A 24,025-nucleotide genomic window follows, 5' to 3' on the forward strand; every position below is an offset into this window, starting at 1 on the left:
GACTCTGGACTGGCCTTAATTTATACAGGAACAAGTGTGAGTAGTGGTCTTCCTACACAGCAATGGCCAGCTACCTTGGTGGAAGCTATCAGGCTGAAAAGTCAGAGAAAGTGTTCTGCTTTATCCCAAACCAGTACATTCCACCCCTTATTCCATATCACTTACATCATGCTCAGGACTCCAGTGCTTATACCTTCAAATACAAGTATACACATATATACATATATGCTACATATCGACTACAAATCTATTATTTATCTACAGTAGTTCATTGCATCATTGATTGTGGATCTCTATCCATGATAGCAATCTCTCAAGGCAGGAGGGATGGTGTTAGGATTCCTTGCAGTTTGTACCCACTTGTAGCAGGTCAGAGATCACAGAATCAGAGAATCACTGGGTTGGAAAAAATCCCACAGGATCATTGAATCCAATGATCCTCTCAGCCTCCTCTTCTTCACGCTAAACAACCCCAGCTCCCTCAGCTACTCCTCATAAGACTTGTTCTCCAGCCCCTTCACCAGCTTCATTGCTCTTCTCTGGACTCACTCCAGAGCCTCAACATCCTTCTTGTAGCGAGCAGCCCAGAACTGAACACAGGATTCAAGCAGCGGTCTCACCAGTGCCGAATACAGGGGGAGAATAAACTCCCTGGATCTGCTCGTCACGCTGTTTCTGATACAAACCAAGACGCCACTGGCCTTCTTGGCCACCTGGGCACACTGCTGGCTCACGTTCAGTCGCTGTCAACCAACACCCCCAGGTCCCTCTCCTCCAGGCAGCTTTCTAGACAGACTTCTCCCAGTCTGTAGCACTGCACAGGGTTGTTGTGCCCCATGTGCAGGACCCGGCATTTGGCCTTGTTAAACCTCATGCCATTGGACTCTGCCCAACGGTCCAGCCTGTTCAGATCCCTTTGCAGAGCCTCCCGACCCTCCAGCAGATCAACACTTCCACCCAGCTTAGTGTCGTCCGCAAACTTGCTCAGGGTGCACTCAATGCCTTCATCCAGGTCATTGATAAAGACATTGAACAGGGCTGGACCCAGCACTGAGCCCTGGGGGACTCCACTTGTCACTGGCCTCCAGCTGGATTTCACACCGTTTCCCACCACTCTCTGGGCCCGGCCAGACAACCAGTTTTCCACCCAGGAGAGTGTGCGCCTGGCCAGGCCAGAGGCTGACAGTTTCTCAAGCAAAATGCTGTGAGAAACTATGTCAAAGGCTTTACTGAAGTCCAGGAAGATACATCCACAGCCTTTCCCTCATCCAGTAGTTGAGTCACTTTGTCATAGAAGGTGATCAGGTTAGTTTGGCAAGACCTGCCTTTTGTGAACCCGTGTTGACTGGGCCTGATCACCCGGTTCTCTTGCATGTGCTTCATGATAACACTCAAGATCACCTGTTCCATGACTTTCCCTGGCACTGAGGTCAGATTCACAGGCCTGTAGTTTCCTGGGTCCTCCCTGCGACCCTTCTTGTAGATGGGCACAACATCAGGCAGCCTCCAGTCCAGTGGAACTTCCCCAGTCTCCCGAGACTGTTGGAAGATAATGGAAAGGGATTTGGCCAGCACATCTGCCAGCTCCCTCAATACTCTTGGGTGGATCCCATCCTGCCTCATAGACTTGTGGGTGTCTAGCCGGGCAAACAAGTCTCAAACCACCTTCTCTTGGATCACGGGAGCTTTGCTCTGCTCCTCTAACTCCTGGGTATGTACACAGAGGGAACAACTTTCCTTACTATTAAAGACTGAGGCAAAGAAGGCATTAAATACCTCAGCCTTGTCCTCATAAAGGACAAGAAGGTTGTTGGTGATGAAACTAGCTCATTTTCCTGAAAAACACTTAGTAAATGCTGTTAGCATTATGTAGCAATTAACATAATATAGTTTAAACTGAGGGTTCTAGTCCAGAGTCAGATTTCCTTGATGTACATGTGGGATTTCATCATCCTTCATTATTACCCACCAACTATGCCTAGGGCCTTGAGTGAAAGCAATCCCATGAATGGGTTTGACTTTGCCCAGAATAGGAAAGACCCAAACAGATTTTCCCCATAAATTCCTTTCATGCATCACAGGGACTCTCTCTGCTTGTACTGTATGTAGAAGCCTGACTGATTCCAACCATCTAGTGGTTGTGTAAACATGTAATGCTTACCTTGGAGGTCGTGAGGGAGTGTGCTAGAGTCAATTTGCCAGGCCTCCCCATTTACATTTCAACCACTGTCCTCCATGCTTGGAGTCCTTCTTAGTGGCTCATGACTAGAAACCAGGAAACCTTTGTTATACTTTTTCTGATGTATTTTTTGACCTTGTTAAGTGACTTATTACCGCTGTGTTTCTGTTCACTTTCTCCCATTTGCTTGTCATGGCTAGTAAAGATATTAAAACTACATAGTAAACGTTTCTCAATACATGTTTTTACAGCTCGGCTTCATGGAGCTTTATTTGCAGTTCTGTATGCTATATAATATTATATATTATATAATAATCATGCTAGTGTTGTCATACACTGCTAAGTTGCTGATCTGCTTTCCAAAGAATTTAACTTTTTGCAGATTTCACCTTTTAAATCTCAGTATGCAAGCTGAATACAGAGTTCAGTATTATTTTACCGGAACTTCAGTGAGCTGTTTGTGTCATATTCTGAAATTCAAAAGATCTGAACTGTGCTTCTTTGAACCATGACACAGAAATGGAGGTCTTCATTACTTGTGTAAATGTCAACTTCCTCTGAATTCTGCAAAATTTATCAAGTAAAACACGTGTTGTTGTTGCAAATCCTATAGTCTAATCGTATTGAAGTTTCATTTTATCAGGAAGTGCAGTGCTTTTAGTTGTGTTGTTTTTTTATTGTGAAGGAAGAATGCACCATGAATTTACCATTTCTTTCTCAGTTGGTCTAATCTTTCCAGTCTTTCCCAATATTGATTTAGCTCTTTCAGAACTACTGCAAAACAAAAAAAAATACACCACACAAAATAATGAAATATTTCCATTCTGTTAATGACAGTTGCTCATCTCTGAATCCCATCTACTGTTGTATTTCTGTTTGAGGAAACCTAACGAGAAGTATTGTGATTTGTACATAGGCGCACAATTATTTTATTTAGTGGCAAGTAATTCTGGAGTTAATTATCACTTATGACATTACATATGCATCCAGCTACGTATTTTCTTTTTTTGACCACTTGTGCATATGGAACACAAGACTTGCAGTGAGTCATATGCAGCTACTTTTTTAATCTTTCCCATGTTTCAGTCAGTTTAAGAAATGTGTGTATTTCGTTGTTCTTGTATTAGCTTGTACTTCTCCATATTAGATTTTATTTACAGCTGTGAAAATCTTAGTTTTAGGTGCATGCTATTAATGATAAATGTTACTTCTAAGTATTTGTTCAGTAGTCATAGTTTCCTTTGTTATATTCGTACTTTTATATGCTCAAAGCTTTGCACAGGTATTTGTAAAATGTCAGGTTCACAGAAAATATTATCTGGCATTGCATATGATATATGAAAACACAAAGAAATTTTTTTGTTTTTTACTATTAAAAAATTACCTGCCTCCAGAAGCAATACGTAGCTAAGCAAAGATAAGTTGCTTGGACATGATTTGTAGGGGACTGGGTAGTAGAATACTTGTTTCAAAGCTGCTTATTTTGACACAGGACATAGAGGAAAAAGTGTAAATAGTTATCTGAGCTTATAGTGTTTCAGTACCATGAAACCATGTTCTATACAATTTAAATTCTAGGTTAACTATTCTGGGAGATGCCAGATCGCTGACTTTATTGGACATCTTTTCATTGTTGTTTAAGAGCCACAGGGCAAAATTTAGCAATACAAGGAGCTAATTACAACAATTACAGACCAAGCCTTCAGCTATATTTATGTCTACCTCTTCCTGAAATACTGAGTTGATAAAAGAGATCCTGCTCTAATTTAGGCCTAGAAACTTGCCTGAAATGTAGGAGCCTTTTGTCTACACTGAGGACGTAGCTAGATATTTTCTATGCAGGTAATATTTTTCTTTTTTTTTCAAAAAGCCAGTTTCAAAAAGTGCTTAAAAAGTGCGCCAGGAAAAAAAAAGGACTAAAAGAAATGTTAAAGAATTTGCAGTAAAAAGCAGATGAAGACTGTAGGCTTACTGTGTTCTCCTCCATGGAATGATATCAAAGATCACATGGCTTGGTGTGAACCCACCCACTGTGCATACAATATATGTGCCATTACTTAGCTTTCTTGTCCAGGTTGGGGAAAGATCTCTCCGTCATCATCATTTAATGATGCTAGACATATTTCCAAATTTTACATTTTTGTATCAGAGCTAGATATTAAGTCTCCTAGAAATATTACTATAATGTAGAAAGAAAAGAATCCTTTGGGAAAAAATGGACTCAAAATAGTTTCTTTTAGGTTTGTCACCACCTCAAAGAAAGTATGTACATGTATCTAACAGTACTATGTGAAAGGAAAGAAGAGGAGGGAGAAATTCACAATAATCCTGGCTAGCTGTGAACTGTAGGGTTCAATTGCTGACAGTATTCTCAATTGTAGGTTTGTATACTGTCAGTGTCGTGCATTTGCTGTCTGTAACATTAAAAGAAAAATAATCTTTATTATAGACATTTTGCAGCAGTTTTCTCAAGTAGATAAGGTCTATTTCCAGACCAGATATGCCACAGGGTGCTAAACAGATTTATCTCTGTTGTGACTTTTGTGTATTTGGGGATTGTCTTTATGAAACTCCTGCTTCAATAAATCCAGCTCCAAGATGCAGTGTTCTCCTGCTTGGTAGCCAATTAGTATTATTTGTCGAACTGCGCTGGTGCTGGCCAGAATCTTGTGCATTTTAGTGAATTTACTCTGTGCAAAGGAAAAACAAGTAGTAACATTTCTGTTTGTAAGGTAAAGGAACATGAAGATGCTAATTCTTGGTGTGATAGGCAGCTCAGAGGTCACAAACTGATTGCCTCTGCTGAAGTAAGAATGCCTTTTTCCCCTTAATATTCTGTCCTCCACTTACATTTATAAGCAAGTTGATTTGTGGCTGACATTCCATGAAAATCTTATTTCCAAGTTTATCAGGCACCAATATACAAAAGGTAAAATAATTTCATCATCAGTCATCAAAATGGGGCTACTGTAATAAGTTAGAGCCATAGGACTACATTCTAAGTTTCACTTGAATGTTTCTCTCACATCATTTCTTTTATAATTTATTTTGCTTCTGTCAATATTACACACTTGATTCTCTTCTACTGATATTAGATGTTCAAATATTGTAGGCATTTTTTCCTTTCAGGTGAGCTGTTACTACTTTATCAATGTAAAACTAAACCATCAAAAAGTGTGTTATAATTCTTCATTTTTGCTGTCATCTTTGTTATTAATATCTTTTTTTTAGTTGCTACAGAATGAAATTAGCTTTCTCTTTTTGGTGTTTTCACTTTGCCTCACTCTGGGAAATGGTGATTGTCTTGGGGTTTCAGAATGAGCTCAAATGGACACATGCCTTTTTTAAAATCTCAGGCTATAGTGTATTGTCATGGAAAACTAGAATTGTTGTATAAGTTTAAATCATAATCAAGATGGCACCACCTGAATAATACCACTTCAATTGCTGTTATATTTTGGAGCACAGATGGAAAAGTCTTTTTGGTTTGTCTTTACTCTTTAGTGAAAGTGAGCGATTTTGGACATCTCTCGGTGAAGGAACAGATTATGTCTTAGGAAAGTCTTTTGTGGATGACATTAAGCTGGGTGGAAGTGTCAATCTGCTGGAGGGTAGGGAGGCTCTTCAAAGGGATCTGAACAGGCTGGACTGCTGGGCTGAGACCAATGGAATGAGGTTTAAAAAGGTCAAATGCTGGGTTCTGCACTTGGGGCAAAACAACCCTAGGTAGTGCTACAGACTAGGAGAAGTCTGGCTAGAAATCTGCCTGGGGGAGAAGGACCTGGGGGTGTTGGTTGACAGCGACTGAACATGAGCCAGCAGTGTGCCCAGGTGGCCAAGGAGGCCAATGGCATCTTGGCTTTTATCAGAAGCGGCGTGATGAGCAGATCCAGGGAGGTTATTCTCCCTCTGTACCCGGCACTGGTGAGACTGCTCCTTGAATACTGTATTTGGTTCTTGGACCCTCACCACAAGAAGGATGTTGAGGTTCTGGAGTGAGTCTAGAGAAGAGCAATGAAGCTGGTGAAGGGGCTGGAGAACAAGTCTTACAAGGAGTGGATGAGAGAGCTGGGATTGTTTAATCTTGAGAAGAAGATGCTGAGGAGAGACCTTATTGCTCTCTGTAACTACCTGAAAGGAGGTTGTGGAGAGGAGGGAGCTGGCCCCTTCTCCCAAGTGACAGGGGACAGGACAAGAGGGAATGGCCTCAAGCTCTGCCAGGGGAGGTTCAGGCTGGACACAGGAAAAAAATATATACGGAAAGGGTAATTGGGCACTGGAACAGGCTGCTCAGGGAGGTGGTTGAGTCATCATCTCTGGAGGTTATTTAAAAGACAGGTGGATGAGGTGCTGAGGGGCATGGTTTAATGGTTGATAGTAATGGTTGGACTCAATCCTGTGGGTCTTTTCCAACCCAGTGATTCTCTGATTCTGTGATTCTGTGTTATAATCACAAGTTCCTTCCTATTAAACAATTCTGAAGAGGTCACCATATGCTACTGACATTGCTGCTCTTTCTTTTCTGATGGTTTTACTGTAAACATATTATCACTATATTCCTGAAGTGAACTACTGGATCCATTTAAGATTATAAGCAACCTGTAATTAACTTTTGGTAGAGCCTAATTTTCCCTTCTGATGTGTGTTCTTTTTTTCCAAGTTTTGGAGATTTGAAGATGAGATGACTTTATAATGGCAAAGTGCAATAATATATGCAGACTACATCTAGCTGCAGCAGTAATGAAAATTTAATGTAACTAATCAATATGAATTTATTATTTTTGAGGTAGCAGAGTTGTTTTGGCTTCAGCTCAGAGAATCACTAGTCAGGTACTTAACTTAATGTATGTGACATCTATTGCTTTGGAACAAATCCTATACTTAAATTTAAACACATGATCTGCATTCTTAGGGATTTTAACTGTATGAAGATAGTTCTGCTCTTATCGATATATAGTTCAGCAATCACCTATGAATATTTTTGTGAATATTGCATGTGCAACCAGCTTTCTCATTCTCTGTAGATCTGATGAAAGATTTGTGCATACAAAAAACTGCTCTAATAAAATGTAAAGACCCTTTCTATTGACTTTTTATCTTTAGGTCATCACAGCTATAAGCACTCTATTAAACTTTGAACATAAGGTGCTTAAATGATGGTAATTCTCCAAAATGAAAGGGGATAATATTAAATTTCATAGTAAACAGTCTGGCATCAGAATAATGTGAAGTCTTTGTGTATTAACTCTGCAAAAGAAATGGAATTTTTGATTGTGAAACCAGAATAATGCTATTTGGCTGAAGACTTGCTTAAACTTGGGTTTCTGGGATTTAGCTTATCATGCTACCACTAAATGAAATGTTGTTGGAAGTTCCTATAATTGCCATTCACAAAATAAGTGAATTAGTACCACTTTGGTGATGGGTGGACTTGACTATTAAATGACTTTACCTCTTCAATTTTAAGACTTGATTTTGGAAGTCTGATGGCAGACTGTGTTATAAATATACAACTATATCTTGATGTAAGATATCTTCTGCCTCTGAAGATGCTTTTATCCTGTTTCTTGATTTGGTACTTTTCTCCAAGACTGTCAGTGAGATTCTAGAAGTGGTTACTCTTACAGCTCTGTGAAGGAAAACCTAGAGATTTCATTTGAATGCGTGAGATCTAAATGGTTAACAGTGTAGTTTGCACCCAGGATGCTCCTTTGTCATATATACTGCGTTGCTTTCAGCAAGTTAATAAGATGCTGAGTGCCAATCTAGCTGTTTTGGCAGAAAACATGTGATAACCTGATCCTAATGAAGTGGTACAAATTTCAGACTCAATGAATTCAAAGGAAATTTCTGGGCAAAAGCAGGTTTGTAATAGATTGATAGACATTTCTGAGTTAATTCTTTGTGTGTCTTGTCATACATTGACTTTGTTGGGATGCTGTTCCACACCCAGGATGTTTACATGTCATTGAAAAATATGCTATTTTTCTGATAAGGCTTGATATGACTTTACACCTTTTCATTTGTTGGTGCTAATTAGTAGGCAACTCATGATAAACTTGCATACAACTTTATCAGTAAATCTCTTTCATGGCAAAGAATAGAACAGAAATAAAAAATACACCCATTAATCAACTGACTTTTCAGCCCAGGACATAGTGTCATTTTCTTTCAGCTGAAGGTTTAACCATTAGAGGGAAAAAACAGCAGTGGATTTCTACAGTGTCATCTGGATTATTTCTAGGATCAAAATTATTAAGATAGGCAAAATGAGGCAGTTTGTCTTATGAAAATGACGAGAGTAATTAAACATAAGGACCACAATAAGTGAGTCCAGGTAGCTAGACTATCAAATATATCTACTTTTAAAAATGGAACTTGCATAAAGCCTATATACTGATTGAGTCAAAGTCACATAATAAAGGGAAGCAGAAAAAATCAAACTCTAGCAAAAAGAAATTATAATGTGAAAGTGATGAGGGAGCCATGCTTTTTGGAAAATGACATATTATAAAAGGTGCAAAAAAAGCATCAGTCCTTCAAGAAGCATTAAAATACTCAATGTTTTCTTCAGAAAATATAATACATGGCTGCTATAATTTCCAATGGATTGTATATCAGAGATGTTTGTTGATAACATATCAGAGACATATTATATAAAAACTCCATTAAGTTTCAACGTACTGTAGAAAATGTTCAGGTTTTGTTAAACATTGCCTTAAAAGAACAAGTGCTTGCAGCTTACACAATGCAATTTTACCTGCATGTATTCTGTGGCATGCTGAACCAAATTTTATATCAAGACAGTCCATGGTTTTATATTTTGTTGGTACATTTTTGTAGGAGTACAAACTCCAGAAAAATGTAGATTTTCATCTAATCAAGAACTAAAATAATTTATTTTCAATGCTATATGAAAAATGACAGAAACAACATTGTTTATTAAAAAAATACTGGTATATTAATGTTATTTTTAATATTTAACACAGTAAAGCACTTCCAGAAATACTTACCACGTTAATCTCAGCTGTTGAAGAAATATGATTTTACCATGTACTGTTAATGTTACCAAGTTGTTTTGGCATGACAGATAACTGCATGTGAAAGTAAAGTGTTTGGGAACTTGGGTGAACAGTGACTTTTAAAATTTTATTTTAAAATAACCTGCTACTTGCTGCTTAAAGACTGTAGCATTTCTTCTTTGAGGATGGTTTGAGAATACTCAGGGTGGCCTTCAAGACTGTAGGGTATTGTTTTAATACTGTGCCTGCTAAATTCCATTTGGGGGGAGTTGGTTGAATGAAATGTATAAACAGTGTTGACAAATTGTTCTGAGTGCAGAAAAACTTAAAACATTTATTTGGGTTATAAAATCGTGGCAATAATTTGAAACCATAAAGCACATGCAATGTAAATTCAATGCCAGTTATATTCTTTATTCTCTCATTGCTATGATCTAAAAGAGTGTCTTTGCTTGCCTTGTTCAAGAGGAGGTTGTGTTTAGTTGGAAAAAAGATTAAGTATCTGGAAAATTTATAGCGTAGGTGTAAGTATTCATAGATAGTAGTCAATCCTCAAAATGACAAAATTGTGTGCAAGTGAGAAGTGTCAGAATAAAATGTGTGCTTGCCTGTTCTGAATCAGGAGTGAGACATTTCTATGGTAATGCCTTACAAAGGCTGTTTTAAAGCAATGATGGGCAGATTTCAAAACCACATATTTGACTTGAGAAACTCTGAGGTTTTATAGTGTTTTTGAAAGGTAGACTTAATTGTATGTTTGTTTGTAATGTGGCAACTTCAGTAAACCTCCCTAAAAAGATTTCCTCAAATTTTAAGGTCTGTCAGCAATATGAAGTTGTATCTAGAAACAAGCAAGCAAACAAAAAAGAACAACCAAGAAAAAACCCATATGCCACCAAAAAAAAAAAAAAAAGCCAAAAAAGCCACCACCTAACTATCCCAAAAGAAACTCACTCTGAGACAGCACCAAACTGTGAATGTGAGCACTTTAAATGGCAAGAGTCAAATTAAGATGAAAGTCTGGTAGCATTGCAGTAAGAAGTAGTTTGGCCATAAACTATAATAAATTAGGACTTGATTGTTAATAAATAATAATAAAACCCCTCAGTATTTTATTACTGTCTATTTTTTTTTTTCATAATTTATCCTATTACTAGTACTTTTCTCACTTTGGAGATGGAAAATATATTTGCTTTGAGGTTTTTGCTTCACAATTATTTTCTACATTGTAATGGAACCCTCAGGCAAAGACCAACAAAATTTTTTTGCTACTTTCTCTTCTGTATCAGGACATATAGAGCCAGATCATGCTGGTGACATATGTTTAGAAACTCAGAGATGTAATATCCATTGTAAAGTGCTTTTTTTCGTTTAATACTTTTACTACTTTGAAATCTGCGTTAGTTAGCTGCATGGCTTTATGAAGACTGCTAGTGTGAATAATTGATTCAATACACAGAGAGCCTTATTTAAAACATTTATTTCTTAACAGATGTAGTTTACATTTGTACTTAACCTCCCACTATAGGTTTGTTACTTAAAAATGTAATTCCTTTGAATAGTATTCAAATAAAAAGCTCTAGTTCACCTTATTAAATATTTAATTTGTACTGTGGAAGATGATTTTTTGAAAGATAGTTGAAAAATATTGGACTCAACATGGGCTAGAATTGGCAGATTAATTTTCTAAGGGTATCCTAGCGATGTGTTGTCTGTGCATAACAGAGTTACAGCAAAGGAATTCTATGTATTTTTGGTGGCAGTTATAAAGTCTCTGATTTTGAGAATTGTAACTTGGCATCTATTAATTATTAAAACTGTGTTTTGTCACTTCAGAACAAAGTTCATATGTAACCTAGGAAGGAATCAAGTACTTGTCTGTTTCCAGCCTTGGCGTGGTCTGAAAGTATATTTTTTTTTAGAATGAAAATTTCATCCAATACTGTGACAATGTTGGAAAGGCTATGAACATTTTGGGAGGTTATTTCTGAAATTCCTTTTGCCTATAAAATGATGGCAAAGAGACAAAGCTCTTTGTACCTTTGTCGAAAGACATGTTCGGTAAAAAAAACCCCATTCAATTCTTATTTCTCTAAGTGCTTTGAGTGGAATAAGAATGTTTGATAAATGAAATGTCTTCTTGTATTTTCAAAATGTATCTAAAATAAAACACCACTTCTTCTAGCTAAGTAACCTGAAACAAGTCACCGTTGTGGATGTGTCAGCAAACAAGTTTCATTCTATCCCAATTTGTGTACTCCGGATGTCTAATTTGCAGTGGTTGGATATTAGCAGCAACAACCTGAAAGATCTCCCAGAAGACATAGACAGGTAATGTATGTTTTAATTCATTGACAGAATTGTGAACTATCAAGCAGATCTAGAAAGTAACAAGCTTCTAAGGGATACCATTCATGAAAAATCATATAAAAAATCTTATTTGGAAATGTATCAGATAGTTTCATATGTAAGCTTTACCGTAATTATTGATGGCCTTGGTTCAGAACAAAAAATAAATTTTATGGCCCTTGATGGCAGATTGCACAGTCAGTGTCTCTACTGTTCAGTTACCCAAGTTCAGTTTCTGCTGTATACGTGATAATTTGTCATTATACACAGGCATTGCTATTAGGAAAGTTCACAGGGCATACTGTGCACTGGTTCTAGCAAAGGGGCTCATCATATGAAGTTGGCAGCAGTATCTCTCTCTGGAGTTTAGGTGAGTTAGAGGGAAAAGATGAACGAAGACTTCTTTGTCAGTAAAGCAGAAAACTATTAGTAAGATAAAAAAAATCCTCCCCTCCTACTCTAAGTGTATGTGCCTGTACACACAGACACCCTCAATTTAGAGATTCACTAGAAGTAATTTAAAATAGAATCATGCTCATCCCTTTGAAGAGATTTACTAGGCTGAGAAAGTACTTTTCTTAGCCCTGGGCCTATTTATTCACTCTGGAGTGCTGTTATAACCTGGTTTACAAAACTTTACACAGCCATATGTAAGCCAAAACACATATTAACTAAATTTTATTAAAAATAATATGAATTGTTTATTGATTGGGGAATAAAAGCAGAAGGAACTTCACATAAAACTCATTTAAATTCATCTTTTTCAACACCTATGTTGCAAAGACTTTTCTGGAAATTGGGTAATCACAGATTTCTCTGACAGCAAAGTTCTTGTCAGAACAGCATAAATCTGTCATTTTTTTTCCAAGAGGAATGAGTAGAGATTTGATTAACTTTGAAGAGCTTCTAAGAGCATATTTTTATTTTATGGAAGGATACTTACACAAATTAAGAGTTATTTTTTCCCTGTAGCCTATATATATATATTTCCCTGTCTTTAAAATATTCCTTTTCTATATTTCATCTTCTCTATTTTGTACTGAGTTGCCAGCCGCAGTACTAAAGCATCATAATCAGACAGCACAAAAAAAGATTTTCTTTGTTTGACTTTGAGTTTTGAATTTGGAGATGTCTTGTGCTCATCTACATTCTAAAGACAAGAAAATGTCAGGATATCCACCTCTCAGCAAACTGACTCATGACTCATGATTTCAATGCCTATAGTGTTGAAGAACCTTAATGAACTACCATGAAGCCTGTGGTTAAAAATAATGAGCTTGTAGTAAAGTGAAATCTTAATATCTTTCCCTGAATTCAAATAAACTAATGGGACTGATAAACAGCACCCTGTAACACTGTTTTAGGAATGAACCATTGGTAAACTTGGCAGTATTAGCTTTACACTTGGACTTGATCTTAAAGATCTTTTCCAATCTAAATGATTCCGTGATTCTGTGAAATGCGACAAACTTGTTTCATCAATTTGCTATGCTTTTCATCTTCTATCTAATCCCAGGAATAAATGCTTAGCCATAAATTACTATTGCATTTGGCAAAGCCAGGGCAAATAATAGCAAAATAAGCCCCATGCCTTTTTCCACAAACATTATCATTAAATTAATTTCTGTGGGATAACTTGCAAAAGGCATGACCAGGAGCTGGTCTTTCTCTTGCTCTCTACAGTACTAATCACTAGGGAAAAAAGGTAGATGGGAAAATATTGCCTAGCACAAATAGATCTAGTTCATAGAAACCAGTATATAGGAAAAGGCGTGAGCTGGTGACCCATATTTTTCATTAGTTCTGGGGTACACTTGGCAGGGATTTATATTACATTCTGTCAACATCTTTTGTGTAAAAGCACAGCAATTTTCATAGTCTTTTATCTTGGGTATGCTTCTGAGTACTTGTCAGAGGCATGCTATTAATAACTATAATGTTGAACCATGACTGGAAATTCCCATTAAAGTTGAAGATAATTCATCAAAGTGTGGTACGAGTATTTTTTGAGAAGCAAAAGATGTGCATGTAATTGTCTTTCTTTTACACAAGATTAAGTTTGTATTGCTGTTCGGGTTAGATGCTCCTGTCTGAAATAAATATTTAAAGTTATCTTTATCTTTTGCATTTTTACAGATTAGATCAACTGCAGACTCTTCTCCTACAGAAAAACAAGTTGACTTATCTTCCACGAGCTTTAGTCAATATGCCAAAGCTCAGTTTGTTAGTTGTCAGTGGTGATGACCTGGTTGAGATACCCACAGCTGTCTGTGAGTCAACTACAGGTTTGAAGTAAGTAAAAGTTGGAGACTAAGGAATATGTTCTTAAGAAGATAAGGTAGATTCATTCAGAAAAAATGCTTTCACAAGCATCAGTTTCTGTCATACCTTATGGTCAAATTCTGACCCAATTTATATCAGAGCCTTTAAGGAGGCACTAGAAAGGTTGGAAATTGCAGGGGACCCACCGCTTTCTGATATTCATCTGCTGGTTCCCAGTATTGTGCATCTGTATGCCTAAACTGCTACTCCCGTGTAGACTTGGTCACAGAAACTCTAACTGCAGAGAAACAAATCCATGTCTCGAGGTGGGACCAGTAGTCTATCTGTTAGCTGTTGATAAGCTCAGTGCTGTCAAAAGTATGCTGCTGGAAGTGGGAGGCATAGGTATTTAAAAGGCTAAATAGTGAGACATAAATTGAGTAGTTAATATATTCTTCGTTGTGAAACAGTACCCTGTTGCTGCATGCAGGCTAAGACTAGGAGGTCTTTTAGCCTGCAATTCTAATGATCTTACACATCTACAGGCAACGTTCAGATCTTTGATTATGCAACCACTTGAGACTCTATACTGGCTCTGGCTGGCTTGGAGTTAACTTTCCTTAAGGAGTTCTGGGCTTTACATTTGTAGCTAGAATGGTGTTGATAATACACCAAGATTTTTGACTACTGTTGAGCAGTGCTCCCGCAGCATCAAGTCTATCTCTACCCTAAAAATACCAATGGGCTGAGGATGAGCAAGAGGTTGGGAGACGACATAGCTGGGACAGCTGACTCAAACTGACACAGGGATATTCCATATCATACGATGTCATACTCAGTAATGAAAGTTAAGAGAAAGGAGAAAGGAGGTATGTAGTTTCTTCTTAAGGTATTTGTCTTCCAAAGCAACTGCTACTGAGTTTCTGCTTCCCAGGAAGTAGCTGGACATCACCTCTTAGAAAGAAGCACAGAATAATTTTTATTGCTTTGCTTTACTTCCATACATGGCTTTTGCTTTTTTTCATTAGACTCTCTTTATCTCAGCCTATAAGTTTTATAATCTTAAGCCCTCATCCTGTCCTGCTGAGAAGGGGGAGTGATAGTGTTGCTTAGAGGGCACCTGGCCAACCAAGGTCAACCAACCACAGATTCGCAGTAATTCATGAGACTTCAAAAGCCATATGACTTGATAGAAATTTTGTTCTTTTACAAGTAAAAATTGTATTGATTTTTTTTCTTTATTGGAGTGGGAAAATCATTAGAGATTTTTGGAATGCTGGCCAGTTAATTTGCACATTATGTAAGTTGTTTGTGTAACCATCTAGTTTTCACCTGTAGCAAGCAGAATTAAGAACTTTGCAAATACAACATAATGTGCATCTAGCTGTGCATTGTAAAAAAGAAGTAACGTAACAACAACCAAAAAATGAAGGTGCGTATTGTCAGCCTGGTGATATTGGCAAAGTTCCAGATTGCTAGGCAGTGTTGTGGGCAGGGAGATCATGCTACTCATTAGCAGATGTAAAATTGCAATGTAGTCTATCAGAATTTCCATAACAAAGAGTTATACCTGTTAATGCAAAGAATGATTTACATAGATTGGTGAAAAGAAAGCGATAAATCTCATCACTGTTATATGGAAAGTGGAGTATAGAGAATGTGCAATTTGAAATCTTTATTGTTTATCCATCTCTATTAATAAATGGATCCTAACAATGCTGTAATGCTAAAATTGAGCAAATATTCTTTCAATTTCCCCATTTGGTAGCAACTTCTGAAATGTCATTCCTGTTGGCCAGTGATGTTCAGTAGCCTGTTGCATGTATTCTTGTGTTAATCTCTCTCTAGATTCATAAGCCTCAAGGACAGCCCAGTTGAAACTATTGTATGTGGAGACACTGAAGAAATTATAGAAAGTGAACGTGAACGGGAGCAGTTTGAGAAAGAGTTTATGAAAGCATACATTGAAGACCTAAAGGAAAGGGGTGTGTATTAACTTGCAGTAAAATTCTTGCTATCTTAGATAGAAATGCATACATACATTGAAAATATTAATTTTTATGAGCACAAGCAGTATACGCTTAAACTGTAATTGTCTGTCATGATACTGAATAGGACCAAAAGTGAAAATGTAAAAAAAATAAATAATAATTTGGACCCTAACTAAAACACTTGATATTGAACAAATGTATAAAAAAATTAATAGAGTGTTTCTACATTCCTTAAGTTAGTTCAATGATAATGTATGCAAAGATTATACTCATTCTCCAGATTTATTTACAACTCTTGGGATTACTGTTAGTGAATTTGTATTCCTGCAGAACTGCTTCTGCTCCTTAAGAAGAAATGTAGTATATATATGAAATGCTTTTTACATTGATGGGACATTCTTTAACAGTGTATCTGTAGCAATGAACTAATTGTTCTAACTGGTTAACCACAGTAAAATTCTTGTAGTAAAGTCACTGCTGTTGCCTTTACTGCACAGCACCTGAAAATTTACATGTGACTTTAGTTTGCTCTGCCTGAGTAAGTAACTGTCCATCTCTTGAGTCTTGTTTAGTAAAACATGTTAGGAAACAAAGGGAAAATTTCCTGTGAGCCAAAATACCCTATAGGGTCTGTTTAAATCTTTTTGAAAGTTTGCGTGTATAAGTGACATTTTGTGGAACGAATTCTATGGTATCTTTTCATTCCTTCCATTTCATTTAATCAGTCTATGTAGTGGTCCTACAAGATCACCTATAGAACAAATGTAAAGAAAGGCAACCTGATCTGGCTGCAGAATATTTTTCATGTTCTGATTCTGGACTTCTGTTCCTTAATGCCCATAAGCTGCACAATTGAGTATTCCAGTCATCTGCTTCTAAAGTGAAGGCTGCTATAAAAGTGACAGATAATTCTGATAATGGTAGCAACAGTGGTTAAAATGGAGAGCAGAAATGGAGGAAAAACTGAGATCATAAGCTGAGACAATGATCAATAGTAGTGGACAGATATGGTTGAACTCAATGATCTCAAAGGTCTTTTCCAAGAAAACGATTCGATGATTCTATGGTAATTTGGTTCTAAAGATGTTCATGAAATACCTCTTAATGAAGTTGTATTTAAATACTTGGGAAATAACGGTGGCCAAGCTGCCTGAAATCTGCATTTTGCCCTGCCAGGCATAGGTCAGCTTTGTACTTCTTCGGGGCAAAGCAGCTTAGGGATACACTTTTCTGTGTTCTTAGAGAAAACTTATTTCCATGTATGCTTTTTATGATGAGGCTGGGTCATGAATGACTCCTGGATTTCCTGGATCTGAACTCTTATGCTATAGCTTATGTCAATACTTGCTTTTGAAAAACAGACTGGAGAAGGAATATTCTATTCTTATGTATTATATATAATATTCTCTATTCTTATGTAAATGAGGCAAAAGAATTTCTGAAAGATAGCACAGAGGTCATGTATTGGAGCATCTTTGTAATAAAACCAAACCTGGCTGGTTTTAGCTAAGGGATCTGTTTATTTGTGCTGAATTTATTTGTGCTGAGTTGTATATTTTTTCCTCTTTCCACAGATTCTACTCCTTCCTATACTACGAAAGTACTACTCAGTCTTCAGCTTTGAAGATCAAAAATCTCTAAATCGCTACTAAATATCAGAACAATTATTTTTATTCCTCTGAATAGACAACTCTGGAAAACATAGACGGCCATAAGCACTTCAAAGTCATTATGAATTTTTTTATTTGTTACTGTAGTTACTACCAGTAACTATAGATAAAACAAAGAGCAGTAGAGCCTTTATAAGATGCTCTTGGACATTTTAAATCATCACATTTATTTTCAAGTCCGCAGCAACAGCTATTAATTTACATGTAGACCTTCTGAAACTAGATATTCACTGTAGTGAAGTATTACATGGGGATAGATGCCCTCAGGATGAAGGCATTGTACATTGTAATTGAAATAGTGCAATATAAATCATCATCTTAAAGAGAGATCTGATTTTTAAGAGGAGAAGGATTAACTTAGAAAAGAATATGATCTGTTGTGTTGTTAAAACCAAATAGCATATTTAGTTATTTGAAAGTGTGAACATATACTTGATCATTTGCATTTACTTTCTGTTCTTCAAGGAAATTGTCCTCCTCAGGATTTTCAGTCTAGATAAATTTCAACAGCTTTATCTATAGGGAAACTGTAGCAATTCTGTTGCTTTTTTTCAAGATTCTTGTAAGTTTTTACCTGTTCACAAATTTAAATATCAACATAGCTGGAATTTATGAACTAACCAGTCTTATAATATAAGAGTGTATGTAGTTACACTTTAAGGATTAAGCAGTATGGAAAAATACTGTCAGCAGAATGATCATAAAGATCTTCTACTAATACTTTCTCATTACAGAATTTGTGGACTTTTATTAAAGTTTTCCAAATTGTTTAATGGTGAGTTTGATGGACAAAAAGTTATATTGCTTGCTATTTAAGAATCTGTTTATACATTAGTGTATATACTGTAGGGTTTCAGAAATCTAGTTCTACACATATTTTGTTTAATAAATCAATATTTTTTAATCTAAAAAGACTCAAGACTTTGAGAATTTAGACTCGAATTAGACTAATATTACAGAATTCAAACAGTCCTAAACTTATGAACACATTAGGGAAAACGATATTTACATCTTGCTTTCTTATTATAGGTGAGTTATGTCCAGTTTTGTGCCGTAGGTAGAGAGATTCATTCATATTTAAAAAGCAAAGCAACAAAAGATGTGCTCCTCAAGACTTCCACATAAAACCCACTACTTTTAATGTTCTTTCATTTTTAACATTTTGGCATTCTTTCTTTTGAAAGAAGAGATTTTGTGAATACTAGGTATGTTATTTATTCCAATCTCAAACTCCTGTGGTTATATTACTACCCAAAATGAAATTCTCTTGAGTCAGTCTCTGGGTGTTAATGCTGATTTTAAGCAAGTCTTGGAGCAAAGAGAGTTAAAAAAACTCCAAGAAAACTTGTCATTGTTCTGAAGCAGAATAATGGAAGATCTGGTTTGTTTTTTTTTATTACAGAGATTTTGAAATATGATAAAACAGAGACAGTCAAAGAGGGCATATAGAAATCAGGCTATTTGAAACTACCTTATCAAACCTTCTTCACTGCTGTTAAAAATTTGGTTGATTAGGTATTGGTATTGAGGTAATAAACTTCTGTAAGATACATGATTTGACACTGCTTGAAATTCTATTTCTAGAGTTCTATTGTAGTCTAGTATGATCCACTGAAAATAATAGCAATGGAAATCACAACTGCTGTGTTTATAGAATGGATATACCCATTATGGGAGTTGCAACTTTAAGAAAAACTAGGGGTACAAAATTAATGCACTAAAGTAAAGTACCCAGTGTTAATTCTAGTTTCAGAATTGTTGGACATACAAACAGGAGGTATTTGAAGAGAGAAATTGTGCTAGTACTTACTTAGCTTATTAGTTCTGGTTGGAAGGGAACTTCAAAGACAGAACCCTTGTGCCACAGGCAGTGATAACTTGCATTAGATCATTTTTTCCAAAGCTCTGTCCAATCTGACCTTGAATACTTCCTATGATGAGGAATCCACAGTTTCTCTGGGTGACCTGTGTCAATGTCTCATCATCTTCATTGTAAAACATTTCTTCCTAATATCCAATCTAAATTTATGCTCTTTCATTTTAAAACTATTCACACTTTTTGTTGTTACTGTAGTTCCTAGTAAAAAACCAAACTTTCATAATCTTTCTTTTAAGCCCCCTTTATTTACTGAAAAGCTACACTAAGGTCTCCACAGAGTCTTCTCTTCTCCAGGCTGAATGATCCAAATTCTCTTAGCCTTTCCTCATAAAAGAGGTGTTCCAGTCCACTCACCAGGTCTCCTCTAGACCTCTCCAACAGGTCCATGTCTTTTCTGTACTGAGGACTCTAGAGCTGGGAGCAATACTTCAGGTGGGGTCCCGCCAGAGTAGAGTAGAGAGGCAGAAACCCCTCCCTCAACCTGCTGATGATACTACTTTTGATGTATAGTGCTACTGGCTTTCTGGACTGCAAGTGCACATTGGGGGCTCAATGTCCAATTTTTCATCAACCAGTACTCCAAGTACTTCCCTGCAGGGCTGACAACTTTTGGTTTTAGCTCATAGAATGTTATTCCGTAAAATCTTAGCTACAGAAAGGATTATTTTTGTCACAGAATTTGTCAGGTACCCATGTTTAAGGGGAGAATGGTGTAAATGTTCAACTGTGCCCATTACACCAAAGACATCCAGTGGGTAATGTCAGCTATAATTGAAAGTCCTAATTTCATCATAATTGCATTTGAATTCTACTTCTATTTCCTGCACATCAAAAATACTGTGAGAACATACTTATCACATGCTGTTGAATAAAATTTTATTAGCTCCATCTGTTGCAGTGCAAACTCTGTACTGCATTTAAAATTTGGTCTAATTATATAACTTTTTTACCCAACTTGACTTACTAGTAGTTTTACTTGAAAAAATTGACTTTCACTAAAAGCCTAGCACTTCCAGAGAAGAGAATTCTGTTACTGGCATGTTGCATACTTTCTTTTTCGATTTTTGAAAGTGAATAATTTTATTAATGATAGGGATTTTGTGTACTAATGGCATTTCATACTATCTTCAAGTTTCTGATATCGGATACTTACCTAGAAGAAAGCAATGTGTGTTTTCTTTTGAGCTGCAAAATCATCATGTATGTGTTGCGTGCAGTATATTTATTGGCTGTGACTAGCTACCAAATGCAACACTTCCTAAAACTCAAGAGTTTCCTTCTGCATTGCAAGTAGCTGCTTTTCAAAAGCAGCAAGACTCAAAACAATTGAGATACGTGTTATTTACTGTCTCAATGTGAAATGTAACTCAGGTGATTACTTTTCATTGTGCTGTTTTTCCTTGTTTTGCAACAGTTTAGCCTTGTTTATAAGGATAGCAAGGTATAAGCTAAGAAGATAAACTTACAATGAAAGCAAATAACCTGAAATTTAATTAATGAGTACCTAGGAAAAACATAGTCTTGCATCAGGTATATGTTTAAAGTTCACAGTTAACACTGGAAAATATACTGCGCCCTGCCCTTGTACATTTACACACCATTGGAACTGTTCTACTGTATTATCAGCATAGGAAGCGTCGAATTATATCATAAACAGGTAGCATTCTTTTCTTGATGATTTGATTATAGTAGCTACCAGGACCTGGTCTGTGGAGGATTTCCATACAGATTAGCTCCTATTTCATAAAGGATGAGGGGATATTGGAAAGTAGGGTTTTCGAGGTCTCAATTTAACCTATCCTAATAAAAAGAAGAATCATCATTTAGCATAACTCCAGTTATGTTACTCTCAGGTAGCCCTTCTATATGTCGTGCAATTCAGGAAAAGTCTCTTTGATAGCTGAATCTGCTACTTAGGCTGATTCCCACTACGACTATGTTTTATCCTACAGCTCACTCTCTTCTTCACCACAGTGATCCATGAACAGCTATGGGTGTTACTTAGCATAAACAGTGATCTGTGTGGTGTTTTCATTATGTGCCAGCTGGTATTAATATGAAAGATTCATTAGTATCTCTTAGCTGTCCCTTGAACTTTCTGTTTTATTGTTGCCAACTGCACCGTAACTACTTGAGTTCCAGCAAAATCTTAGTAACTACATCTTAAAAATATTGCCCATGCTGTGTTCAGAGCTTCTAGTTTCCACTGAAGGTTACAGCCTTTTCCTAAAATCAGCAGTGACATTTATAAAGTAATTTGATTAGCTGTCAAAATGTGGCAAATAGATCTGTAAGGAAGCATGTTGGCTTACAGAATTAAAATTGGCTTTAGGCTACAGAAGTGTAATGTTTGAATCCAGATTTACATATACAACATTATATTTCCTTTTTCTTTTGTTATACAGATCCAGTAAAGTGGAGGCTGAGTCAGCCTTTGGCCTTGTGTATTATGCAATGGCATAAACCATGTTTAGAACAAATAATGTGTTACACTGAAGCTGGTGAATACATGAAGCTACTGAAACTGATGTCTGTGCCTGAGACACGTCAGGGTTTTTGTGTATATACTAACTGCAGTTTTTTGCATGGAGAAACATGACAACTTATTTATTTCACACTTCCTGCAGGTTTATGGATGCCATGAAATGTTATTCAAGGTTTCATTCTTATTCTGTGCTTGCTGGTTTAAAACCTGCAATGATGTGTCACCTATTGTATCTGTATACCTTTCTATCAAGATAAATATTTGAAAATAAGTTGATTCCAAGTTTTTTGTGTTGCTGCCCTGGCCCCCAGGAGGTAGGGTAGGTCAGCTGTCTGATCTGAATTCGTTCAAAGAACATCAGTTCAGTGATTAGACATTGGCAACTGCAGGAATCATGGTGGCAACACTTGATATAATCAGGTAGCTAAAGGAGGCTAAGTTTTTAATTTTCAAAAAATGTAAATCTTGATCTGTTTTTACATTTTAAAAAGCTCACCAGGATTCCTTCCTCTACAGCTATGGGAGCTGTATGTCAAAGCACATGTTGGCATTTTAAGGTAGCACATGGTTTCAGGAACGAGAGTTTAAAGAAAGAAGTTGTATTTTAATTGAATTAAAATGACTATTGGCAAAACTGTGATATGACTGAAAATGATTAGGATATATCTGCTTTTGTGCTATATGTTGGCTTTGCATTTGTTGGAAGGTCTTCGTATAAGAAAGCTTCTGCCTAGAAGACATCCTATAGTCCTTTTTCTTCTTTGGACTAGTATAAGATTATATTGCATTAAGTCAAACTACCTAGAGCTTTCAGGATCAGGGTAAATAAGGAAAGGATTCAAAACTTTGTTTCATCTGTTTTTTTTTCTCTCCTCTCTTTTTTTTCTTCCACTCTCCTATTTCTGAAACAATTAAAATATCATAAGTTCCTATTAGAAATCTCACCTACAAATTAAAAAAACCGACATGTAATTTTCAAGAGCTTGTTGGCTACCTGGTTCTAACAATCAACTGCTAAACTGGGTTGTCCTCAAATCAGCCACACAAATTAGCCACAGTAATTAGCATTTGGCACGTAGTATGTGTACAACAGGTGTTGGCATGCTGATTAGAAGTTCTTAACAGAGAAATACTATATGCTGGCTGAGTGGATTAATTTACATGCCTTTTCCCTCATGCCTGTCTGTCGCTTAATGCTTTAGGTATGATACCAAATTAACACTCTGTTATTTGCTACTTAACATTTCCTTGGTTTGTTAAAAACGTGTTAGAGTCACTTACCTGCCAACCTGACCTGTTGTCCAAAGAATTTTGCTGTTTCCTGGAGATGTTGATCCAGAATGATGCAGAGAGACTGCTAGAACTTGTCCCACCCTCTTTTACCTCCAGCTTTTCTCCCATATGGTCATCAGTGATACTACCAGGGATGCAGCTGCACACAGCTTGGGGACTAAATATAAGGAAATAGAGGTCTCTGCTCAGTTACAAGGCTGTGATCTTCTTGGGACCATGGGGATATAATGGGATGGCTTGCGTGACTAGGGTGCTGCAATGGAGGAATGCAGGATCTTTAGGAAGGACAGCCTGGAAAAATGAGGAGGAGGATCTGCGCCTAATGTGAAAGAACAATTGTAAGTCATGAAGATCTTGCTTATGATGAATGGGGAACTAACAAATTTTATGGGTAAGAATTAACAAGTACACCACTGAGGGTGACGTTGTAGTGGGTGTTTGCTACAGGCTACCTGGTCAGGAAGAACAAGTGTATGAGGCCTTCTACAAGCAGCTAGAAACAGCCTGACACCAGCATTTCGTGCCTTGATCCTTGTGAAAGACTTCACCTCAATTTCTGCTGGACACACAAGACATCAGGGCATAAGAAATCCAAGAATTTCCTGGAGAAAATAAATGAAAACTTCCTCATAGAAATGACAGAGGAGCCAGCCATGAAAGGTGTTGTGCTGGATGTCATACTCACAAACAAGCAAGGGTTTACTAGAGATGTGAAGGCTGGAGGCTGCAGTAATTATGAGATGGTGGAGTTTGGGACCCCGAGAGGGGAAAAAGTAAAGCAAAAAGCAAGTTCACAACTCTAGACTTTAAAAGAGCAGACTTTGACTTCTTCAGGAATGTGTTTGTAAGTGTCCCATGAGATAAGTCCTTAGAAGAAATAAGGGGTCAGGAAAAG

The 24,025-nt window shown here is 36.8% G+C and overlaps 1 protein-coding gene across 2 annotated transcripts in view; it reads left to right on the forward strand.

The window, feature by feature from the left end:
• The window catches only part of LRRC2 (leucine rich repeat containing 2), a 68,265-nt gene extending 49,237 nt beyond the window's left edge, over positions 1-19,028 (forward strand). For both annotated transcript variants that reach the window (XM_069879924.1, XM_069879925.1), the window contains exons 6-9: positions 11,387-11,532; positions 13,687-13,842; positions 15,661-15,797; positions 17,378-19,028. In XM_069879924.1, the coding sequence (XP_069736025.1) occupies positions 11,387-11,532; positions 13,687-13,842; positions 15,661-15,797; positions 17,378-17,427 (489 nt within the window). In that variant the 3' untranslated portion in view covers positions 17,428-19,028. The remainder of the gene's footprint in view (positions 1-11,386; positions 11,533-13,686; positions 13,843-15,660; positions 15,798-17,377) is intronic.
• Positions 19,029-24,025: the final 4,997 nt, after the last annotated feature.

This window comes from Phaenicophaeus curvirostris, chromosome Z (genome assembly GCF_032191515.1).
Source record: "Phaenicophaeus curvirostris isolate KB17595 chromosome Z, BPBGC_Pcur_1.0, whole genome shotgun sequence".
NCBI classification, from domain to species: domain Eukaryota; kingdom Metazoa; phylum Chordata; class Aves; order Cuculiformes; family Cuculidae; genus Phaenicophaeus; species Phaenicophaeus curvirostris.